The 10,471-nt window shown below is 59.1% G+C and overlaps 1 protein-coding gene across 1 annotated transcript; it reads right to left on the bottom strand.

Moving 5' to 3' along the window:
- Positions 1-1,054: 1,054 nt before the first annotated feature.
- Mcm2 (minichromosome maintenance complex component 2) lies at positions 1,055-10,470 on the bottom strand (the record flags this gene model as incomplete). The annotated part of the gene is made up of 14 exons (XM_015506739.2): positions 1,055-1,890; positions 2,127-2,282; positions 2,658-2,840; positions 3,140-3,391; positions 4,338-4,450; positions 4,755-4,881; positions 5,131-5,381; positions 5,805-5,898; positions 7,285-7,476; positions 7,822-7,956; positions 9,068-9,275; positions 9,485-9,704; positions 10,090-10,350; positions 10,437-10,470. Coding segments are annotated over 14 exons (2,337 nt in total), but the record flags the coding sequence as incomplete, so codon positions are not given.
- Between the last annotated feature and the right edge of the window lies 1 nt (position 10,471).

Raw genomic sequence — 10,471 nt, 5'->3', positions numbered from 1 at the left:
ATACAAAAAAAAAAAAAAAAAGGGGTGATCTTCCATTCCTGTGGCTGGACCTGCTGTGGGGTGTCCCTGGTCGTGGGTTCCTCTGTGAACATGGGAAAGTGACGCCCATTCATTCCCCTGTCTCTCCCAGTCCCCTCCCCTCCCTTCCCTTCCCTCCCCTGCGTCTCATCCAGTGAACTGCTATTCTCTGCCCCCCTATTGTGAGTCAGCGTCCCCTTATCAGAGAGGACACTCAGCCTTTGGTTTTGGGGGACTGGCTTATTCCACTCAGCATGATTGTCTCCAGCTCCATCCATTCACCAGCAAATGCCACTATTTCATTCTTCTTTAAGGCTGAGTAATATTCCACTGTGTATATGGACCACAGTTTCTTTATCCATCCACCTGTTGAAGGGCACCTAGGTTGGCTCCACAGTTTATAGCTACTGTGAACTGAGCTGCTATAAACATTAATGTGGCTGTGTCCCTGCCCTGTGCTGATTTTAAGTCCTTTGGGTATAAACTGAGGAGTGGGACGGCTGGGTCCCATGGTGGTCCCATTCCCAGTTTTCTGAGGAATCTCCACCCTCTTCTCCAGTTCCTGGGAATGACAGGAACACACACACCCCCAAAACAGTACAGCCAGATTAGCCTGTGGATCTGAAATGGTAATTGCTTGAAAAATAAAAAGCAAAAGAGATTGAACTGTTGGAGGAAATCATGATCCAAAATGCATGTTTCTAAATAACCCCAGGGTTAAAGAGCATATCATAATTTAAATTTAAGTGTATTGAGAAATTCGTAAAGAACGCTGCTCATAAGGAACCGTGAAATACGGCCAGGCGCACGCCTGTCATCCCAGTGGCTCGGGAGGCTGAGGCAGGAGGATCGCAAGGTGGAGGCCAGCCTCAGCCAAAGTGAGGCCCTAAGCAACTCAGCGAGACCCTGTCTCTAAATAAAATATGAAAAGGGCTGGGGACAGGGCTCCAGGGTTGAGCTCCTCTGGGTTCTATACCTGGTACCAGAAAAAGTAGGAAAAAATAAAAGAATTGAGGCCAATAGATACCAAGGTTTCGATTTTATTCAACTTTATTAAAAATCTGAACTACAGAAAGAAAAAACTATGTACAAAGCAATGCAAGAAATAACCCGGGACGAGAATCCTATTAATTAATATAGGAGTAAAAGTGGTCAACAATCCATGTGCCCCGTGGCAGATTCCTCACGTCCCCCAGTCGGGGGACCGAAGCCACACTACCACAGGAATCACAAGCACTCAAGTAGGAGCTGTGAGTCCTTCTACAACAGGACAGAAATCCAGAAAAACATCTGCAGACAGGAGGTACCACGGGTAGGAACCTAAGCAGTCAAAAGCGTCCACTTGAAAGGTCTGACAGGTGCCGTGGCGCATGCCCAGTATCTCAGCGACTTGGGAGGCTGAGGCAGGAGGATCTCAAGGTGGAGGCCAGCCTCAGCAAAAGACACCAAGCAACTGTGACCACCTCTAAATAAAGTACCAAACAGGGTTGGGGATGTCACTGAGTGGTCGAGGGCTCCCCGAGTTCAATCCCTGGTACCCCCCACCCCCCGAAAAGTGTTCCTGAAGCAAAAAAGTGAGGCCAGAAAAATAAATACTACCGGTGACGCTAGACATCCCTCTGCCAACCATAACCCTAACCCCGAGTCTCCCAGGAGTTTGGGTTTCACGTCCACAAAGCACAAAGTGACTGAGCGCTGGGTCTGATTTCCCCCGAATACGGTGTCATCGGGGAGTCCCCTCCGGGTGGCCCCTGGGTGACCTCAGAATTGCTGCAAGATCAATTTCCGCTTCACGTCGAGGCTGAACTTGTTCATCCTGAAAAGGTCACTGTCGTAGAAGGCAGAGAGGTTGTGGATGTTGATCTGCCGAGCCTAACGGGGGGACAAAGGCCAAGTGTGCGAGTCAGTGGACTTAGGGGGCCCCGGAGGAGGCGATGTCTAGAATCCTCGCAGCTCGGGAGGCCGAGGCAGGAGGATCGTGAGTTGGAGGCCAGCCTCCGCCAACTTCTGGCTGTCACTCGAGGCCCCTCCGCCAAGCCCCCCGAGGATGACAGACAAGCTCCCCAGGGAGCCAAGCCCCGGCCCCAACCTCCCACGGGAGCCCGTACCTTGTCCACCAAGTCCTTCTCGGGCACTTCGATCGTGTCCTGTTGGGCTCCAAAGCGGTTACGCTGATACGTCACCTGCTCTGCCACCAACTGCTTCAATATGAAGAGCAGCAGCTCGTTGTTGTCGCGCCGGAAGGAAAGATAGCGGGCAAAGGTCTGCAGCAGGAAGGACAGGTTAGACACCACCCAGGGGGACCATTTCTGGTGGCTCCGTCCACCCCCCCCCTCCCCGCCAGGCTCCCAACAGCCAGGTGAGGGGCAGGGCCACACCCAGGTGGGACACCCACCCCGCCAGTCCCCGGCTCTGCTCTTTTGAGACAGTCTTGCTCAGTTTCTTAGGGTCCCGCTAAATTACGGAGACAGTCTCTTAGGGTCTCACTCAATTGTAGAGGCCGGCCTCCACCTTGGGATCCTCCTGCCTCAGCCTCCTAAGCATGTGGGAGGCAGACCAGAGCCCCCCTAGGCCTGCTTCCCAGAGCTGGCCCTCCCGGCCACGCTGCACGGGGGTCCCCCGGCTGGGACGGTGCCCACCTTCCTCATGCTGCGCATGACGCTGAACTTCTGCGTGTCGATGAAGCTCTCCAGCATCACGCGGATGGCCATATTGACGTCCTCCTCGATCACGTAGTTCCGCAGGTGGATGCGCGCGTGGGCCTCGGCCATGCGGATCATGGACTCGATGTGCCGCACGGTGATGGGGATGCTGCCCGTGGCCTGCGGGGGGGGACAGGGCAGGCTCAGCGAGGGCGGAAGGAGCTGCCGAGTGAGCTCAGGGCCTCTTCCAACCACAAACCGGTCCACTCCAGGGGCTGCTGTGCCTCCCGCTTGGTGCTAACGCTGGGCACCCGGGGGGGACGGACCCCAGGGTGCTGCCACCCCTGAGCCCCGTCCCCAGCCCTTTTATTTTTTATTTAGAGACGGGGTCTTGCTGAGTGGCTGAGGCCGGCCTCCAACTGGCGATCCTCCTGCCTCAGCCTCCCGAGCGTGCACACAGCGGCGGCCCAAGCGCTCACCATGGACTCCTTCCTCAGGTCGCTGTACATCTTGGCCACCTTGTCCTGGTCCATCTGGTTGAGCTTGGGGTGCACCTTCTCCTTGGCGTAGATGATGTACTTCTTGAGTACCTCCTGGGGCAGCGGCTCCACGCCGTACGTGTTGGGCATGGCGGGCTCCAGGGTGCTGCCGTTGACCAGCCCCCCGTCCTCCTTGTTGCTGGGGTGGTGACGCACGTGGCTGCCCACCACGAAGCGGGCCAGCATCTCGTCCTACGGTAGCGGGGACAGGCCCTGAGCACGGTGGGTCACACACGTCCTGCCCACCATGTTTAATTTTTTGGTACCAGGGATGGAACCCAGGGGCGCTTCACCCCTGCGCCCCGTCCCCAGCCCTTTTTCTATTTTATTGAGAGACAGGGGCTCGCTGAGTAGCTCAGGGCCTTGCTCAGTGGCTGAGGCTGGCCTCCACTTTGCGATCCTCCTGCCCCAGCCTCCTGAGCCACTGGGATGTCAGGCGTGGGCCATATGCTCTTATATTGTCTCCAGGCCGTTTTCAGAGCCCAGAACACGATGCTAAACCTGACAAAGTCCTCCCAGAACTCACTGCCTGGTGAGAGAGAAGCTATCAACACACTCTAAGTGGGACACAATGCCGCCCCCCTATAGGGCCAGCTTCACAGAAGTGCTCTGGCCCAGGAGTGTGGGGTCAGCCCGGCCAGCACAGCAAGTCCCCATTTCAGAACAGAAGACTACACGGCACCAGCCTGTAATCTAGCAATTCGGGAGGCTGAGGCAGGAGGATCGCCAGTTGGAGGCCAGCCTCAGCCACTCAGCGAGACCCTGTCTCTCAATAAAAATAGAAAATAGGGCTGGGGACGGGGCTCCGTGGTCGAGGGCCCCTGGTATTGAGGTGGCTGGGGAGGCAGATGGTCAGGGAGGGACCAGGATGGCTCTCAGGGCCTGGCAGGGGCCGGGAGGACCGTGAAGTCCTCTCTGAGGCCAGTGCAGGGGCTGCGGTGGGCTGGGGACAGCAGCCCCTGGACGCGAGGGACAGGAGCAGAGAGGAGCAGGGGACACAGGAACAGGCAGAGGACCGTGAAGGACACTGGGGAGGGGGGAGCACATGCGAAGGAAGGAGACATCAGGACAACTTGGGGCCAAGGGATGAGACTGGGCCTCAGGCGGCGGCCCTGTCCCTCGGCAGGCGAGGCTGTACCTGGACAGGGTCCACGGTGTCCCTCACCACACACAGGACATCGAAGCGGGAAATGATGGGCTCCGTGAGGTCCACGTTCTCCGAGAAGGTCAGCGAGGGGTCGTAGCGGCCACCTGAAACCCCGAGGAGCCCCGGTCAGCGTGCAGGACCCCACCCCGCTCCCCACCTGGGAAAGCTGCTCCCAGCCCCAAAATGGCTGCCTGGTGCCTGCCATCTGCTCTGGACCAGGAGACAGTAAAGGGATTCCTATAGCAGAGCCCCAAAGAGCCCACGGTGTGGCAGAAAGCCGTTCCCCAGGAAGGACATGTCAGAGCAAGACGCCCGTCCATCACCAAAGAGGCTCAGAGGCTGAGGCAGGAGGATCGCCAGTTGGAGGCCAGCCTCGGCCACTCAGCGAGACCGCGTCTCTAAGCCTACCAATGGGGTTGGCGGCGGCGATGACGGTACAGCGAGCCTGCAAGGAGGTGACAATCCCGGCCTTGGAGATGGAGATGCTCTGTTGCTCCATAGCCTCGTGGATGCTGGTCCTGTCTTGGTCATTCATCTGTGGGAGACACAGAGGCCCGGGAGGCTGAGGCAGGAGGATCGCGAGTTGGAGGCCAGCCTCAGCAACTGACGGAGGCCCTAAGCAACTCAGCGAGACCTTGTCTCTCAATAAAATACCCAATAGGGCTGGGGACGGGGCTCAGGGCTCAAGGGACCCTGGGTTCCATCCCTGGTACCAGGAAAAAATAAAATAAAATAAAAAACTCTTAATTCCTGGATCCCGCCGTCCCCGTGTCCTGGGACCCACCTTGTCAAACTCATCGATGAGACACACTCCTCGGTCGGCCAGAACCAGGGCCCCAGCTTCCAGGGTCCACTCTCTGCTGACCGGATGCCGCTGGACGTAGGCCGTCAGGCCCACAGCCGAGGCCCCCTGGCCCGTGGTGAAGATGGCGCGGCTGGACACCTTCTCGATGTATTTGAGGAACTGAGACTTTGCTGTCCCGGGGTCCCCACACAGGAGCACGTTGATGTCACCGCGCACTTTGTGTTTCCCGCCTAGAGAAAGGGACAGGGGTGGACAGGTGGGTGAGGACCTCAGGACAGGGCTGGATCGTCCCCAACCCTCCCCAAACCTACGCATTAGATCTTTCCAGATACATTGTTTGGGTGGCCTGGGGACTGAACCCTGAGCCAGGCAAGTGCTCCACCCCTGAGCCCCGTCCCCAGCCCTGTTTTGCATTTTATTTAGAGACAGGGTCTCGCTGAGTGGCTCAGGGCCTCGCTCAGTGGCTGAGGCTGGCCTCCACCTTGCGATCCTCCTGCCTCAGCCTCCCGAGCCCCTGGGATCACACTGCACCTGGCTGATTTTCGTTCTTTTATGGGAAAAAAAAAAAAAAAAAAAAGAATTAAAACGAGCCTCTCCTCTGCCACACTAGAGAGAGCCACCAGGAGAGGCACATGGGACCCCCGGGTGCTCACCTGGGTTCTTGGGCTCCCCACCAAACAGCGCCAAGGCCAGGCCTCTCTTGATGTCCTCGTGCCCATAGATGGAGGGGGCGATACTGGCAAAGACCTGAGGAGAGCAGGGGACACGCGGGTGAACAGGAGCCGAGCACTGACCCCTCAGAAGGAAAAGAGTCACTACCCTTTTTGGGGGGCGGGGGGTAACCAGAGGTTGAAGCCAGGGGTGCTTCACCCCTGAGCCCCTCATCCCCAGCCCTTTTTCTATTTTATTTAGAGACAGGGTCTTGCTGAGTGGCTCAGGGCCTTGCTAAGTGGCTGAGGCTGGCCTCCAACTTGCGATCCTCCTGCCTCGGCCTCCCGAGCCACTGGGGTGACAGGCGTGGGCCACCGTGCCCAGCTATATGTACGTGGATTTGTTCTCAACCTCCACAGCCCCCTGCCCTGCCAGGCTCTGCTTAGCAGCACCTGGAGACACTGCTGTGTCCCTCACACTGTCACCAAGGGTGACATCATATTCCACTCCTGTGTCTCAGTTTGTTCATGAAGGACATGGGCACAGAGGAGAGCCGCAGGCCAGGAGTTTGGGGGCTGTTTTTGGGGGAAATGAGGCCCGTGGGCAGGCAGCGATTCTCCTTCGACCCTTCCTCTGCCTGGGACTGCCCGGGTGTCGCTGGGCTGCAGAGGTGGCCGGTCCCCGACACCGTCCCGCCCAGCCCCTCTCGCCTCCCGGGATGAGGTAATGTCTCTGCAGGACAGAGCCACCGGCCAGCTCTCTGCTTGTCACGCGGGACGGACGCGCCAGGCTCAGCTTCTCTTCAACCAGGCGACCAGTGCAGCCGGACGTCTGCCCTACGCCCTGACCAAGGTCCTCCAAGAGGTAACAGGTCCTGGGGCCCAGTCCCATCTTGGGCCTGCACTTCCCGAGGATCATTTAATCCTAACAAGACCCTGGTTTCCTTCCGGTCTACAAAGGAGGGACACTGCCAGGCGTCCCTGAGACCCCAGTGACTCAGGAGGCCGAAGCAGGAGGACCACAAGTTGGGAGGCCAGCCTCAACAGAGCGCTGAGCAACTCAGCGAGACCCTGTCTCTAAGTAAGATATAAAAAGGGCTGTGGACGGGGCTCAGGGGTGGAGGGCCTCTGGGGTCCACCTCTGGGACCCCCGGCCCCGCAACCTGCCACACACACACAATTCAAGAGGCCGAACGAGAAGCGAGGCTGAGAACCCGGAGCCACGGGAGGACAGGAAGGAGTGGGACCACGAAAATGACACAGATTTCCCGAGTGAAAGGCAAGCGTCTCCATTTCTGCAGAGATGCCTGCTGACCCGGGTGTCACAGGTGACCTTGACCTCTGACCCCAGGACCCCTGACCCAGGGCACAGGGAAGTTCTACTGCTGATCCCACTGCCAGTGCTCGATATCAAAGCTGCTCCAGTTTGGCCACCAAGCCCGGGGGGGTGCCCACGAAGCCCGGTGTCCCCGCCGCCACCTGCCTTCTCCCCGATCTGCTGGTCCTTGGAGAGGCTGGTGATCATCTTCACGTCCTCGTCCGTCAGCTCCCCGACGGCCACCTTGTTGTCCTTCTTGGCCACGTGGTTGGCCAGGATGACGGTGGCAAAGACGGGGAAGCCGTGGGCGGTGTTGAGGGACCCGTCGTAGTTGTTGTGGTAGATGCCGGTCAGCTCCTGGGGACGGCGAGAGGCCAAGTGGTCAGGGGCCCCAGGATGGAGCTGTGACCTCCGTCAGGGGACAGGGCCAAACAACCCTGAGGCTGAGGCCTCAGAAACCACCGTGAACCTTTTTTTCCTTATACGACGATTATCTCGGTTGTTTTGTCACAGCAACGAAAGCTGACAGATACACAATCCGTCGCGAGCAGGAAAAGCTCTTGGCCCCAAGGATTCAGGACCTCATCTCAGGCCAAGCGCCCCTGCTACCAATGACCGCTGACCCACCCCAACAGGTGTGGTGGCTCACACCAGTTCCCTCTGGACCTCGGCCCCTTCCCCAGCGCACGCCTGGCCACTTACGATCTCGTCCCCGGGCTTGCAGCTGTCCACCAGATCGGCGAGGAGAATGGCGTCCTTGGAGCGGGGCAGCCGGCCCGCAGCCACTTTGCCCGGACTCTCCTGGATTCGGATGCGCTGGTAGTTCTGATAGATGGTCTGCGAGGGACACAGAGAAAGTCCTGGGACCTAAGCTGTGTGATCTTGGGCAAGTGAATCCCCTTCTCTGTGCCTTCACAGCAGAACAGGGATGATCATATTGAAACCAAAAACTCAAAACATGGATTAAATCAAGGCATGGATACGGAGCCCCTGGAGCCATGCCAAGGACAGCAAGTGACAATCAAGTGTCCTGATCATGCCCTCACGGGGCCTGTGGGACGCTGGTCTCTGGCTGTCTCCCTGGCATCCCTGTGTGAGTGGGGCAGCCTGCTTCACCACACCACGTCCCCAGCCCCGTCACAAAGTTGTACCTCACCGTAGGCCCCAAAGTGACAGGACCAGCCAGCCGTGCACAGAAAGTTCTCGACTTTCAACCAAAATAAACCTTTCCGCATTATAACTCGCCTTATCTCTGGTATTTTGTTACAGTAACAGCGGGCAACAAATTAAGGGTAGTTGAAAGCATGAAACTCGGATCAGCACTTTTGCTTGAGCTCCGATCCTCCAGGCCACTTGGCTGGGTGGTCCCCTCAGCCGGTCACTTCTCTGAACACCTATTTCTCCCTCAGGAAAGTGGTGCCACCTGCTTTACGGGGCTTCCAGAAGACGTACCTTCTGGGTTCCCAGGAAGTGGGGTCTGAACCTACCCATGGGCAAGAGACTCAGGGGAAGGACGGGACCCGTGAAGACCCCAGGGAAGGCCGGCGGACCTGGGGAGGTCCCTGGGCAAGACTGGCTTGGGCCTTCCCACAGCGGGTCTTTGGCTGTGGGCGGTCACAGGCAGAAGTTCTAGAACCTTCCGGGCACTTCCTGGCCAGGTGAGTCCAGCTTGGACAACTTGTAGGAACTGCAGAACCGCGAGAAAGGAGTAGCCAAGCCAGACAGTGGACAGGCAGGGAAGGGGAGCTGGGCACTCTCCAGAGGAAACAGAAATCCTAGAGGCTCGGGAGGCTGAGGCAGGAGGATCGCAAGGTGGAGGCCAGCCTCAGCCACTTAGCAAGGCCCTGAGCAACTTAGCGAGACCCTGTCTCTAAATAAAATAAACGCGGTGTGGTCACCCTGAGGCTGCACCCTGCCCACGGCCCATGGCAGGCCCAGGGCCTCTCACCTGTTCCATGTTGACCTCGAAGGGCCCGGCGGACTGGCACTCGGGACAGGAGCCCGGCTTCACCTCCTGGTTCTGGGACTGGCAGAAGGGACCGAGGACGAAGCTGCACTTGTTGCAATTGTACTTGACCATGCTGAGCTGCGGCAGGACGCCCGTGCAGCTGGTCACCACGCCGCTGGTGCGGATGAGCTGGTTTAGGTGCAGCTGCCTGGGGAGGCCGGGAGGCCGGGAGGGGAGGCCAAGGCGCGTCAGAGGCCGGGAGGGGAGGCCAGAGTTGTGGAGCACCTGGCGCGCCACCTCCCCTGAGCCACCTGAACTTACTAGGATGAGGAAGGACCCTCCCTGGCCACAGCCACCCCACCTGAGCGTCCTGCAGTCATGACCGCCCTGGACCCCAGGGTCCCCTCCTCAAGTCACCTCAGGGAGCGCAGCTCCTCCACCAGGGGCAGGTGGGAAATGCGGACGTGGATATGGCTGGCGATGCGGTCGTACTTGGGGTACATGGCCAGCACCACCTCGAGGGCCGCCTCGTCGAAGATCTGGAGCAACTCGGCGGGCGCCTCGGGAAGGAAGTAGGCCAGGACGTGCTCGCGGGCCGCCAGGTCCTCGTAGTTGACCACCAGGCTCTCCTTGTTCTCTGCAGGTGACAAGGGAGACGCTCGGCTCACGGCCCAGGAAGCTCACCCGGCCCCCGTGTTGACATCCAGCCAGAAAGCCCCCCTGGAGGTGCCTGTGGGACCCGGATAAGTGACACGTCCCCCATTCCCAGCTCCCCAGAGGGGCGAGACCCAGAGGGACCAAGGCTGGAAAGGAAACTAGTAGCTCGGGAGGCTGAGGCAGGAGGATCACAAAGTGGAGGCCAGCCTCAGCCACTTAAGACCCTAAGCAGCTCAGTGAGACCCTATCTCTCGATAAAATATAAAAAAAGGCTGGGGATGGGGGCTCAGGGCTCCAGGGACCCTGGGTTCAATCCCTGGCACCCAAAAGAAAACCCCAGATCTGTAGCCAATCTGCCCCAGTACCTTTGCACATGTCGCTGATGCGCTCCTTGAACACGTTGTGCCCGTGGCCGTCCACGTGCGTGCGCAGGAAGTTCTTGAAGCGGTGGTGGATCTCCAGGCGCGGGCCGGCCATGCTCACCCACTCGCGCACCGAGTGGCCCTTGAGGTCCTCCAGGTTCTCGATGCTCTCGATCATCTCCTCGTCCTCCTCGCCCTCCTCCGTGGCGCGCTCCACCTGGCGCCTCTTGCGTGCAGGGCGCTCATCGTCCTCCTCGTCGCTGTCTGCCGAGGCCGGGGACAAGTGCGTATGAGGCCGGTCCCCTGCGTGGCCCCGTCCCGACCCTCCCACAGTGCACAACCTGACCTACCGTACAGCAGCCCCCTGCGCATGCGCCCCAGGCCC

Source organism: Marmota marmota, unplaced genomic scaffold, assembly GCF_001458135.2.
Source record: "Marmota marmota marmota unplaced genomic scaffold, marMar, whole genome shotgun sequence".
In the NCBI taxonomy this organism is placed as follows: domain Eukaryota; kingdom Metazoa; phylum Chordata; class Mammalia; order Rodentia; family Sciuridae; genus Marmota; species Marmota marmota.
The sequence above is the reverse complement of the archived record's forward strand: the minus strand, read 5'-3'. Positions and strand labels throughout refer to the sequence as shown.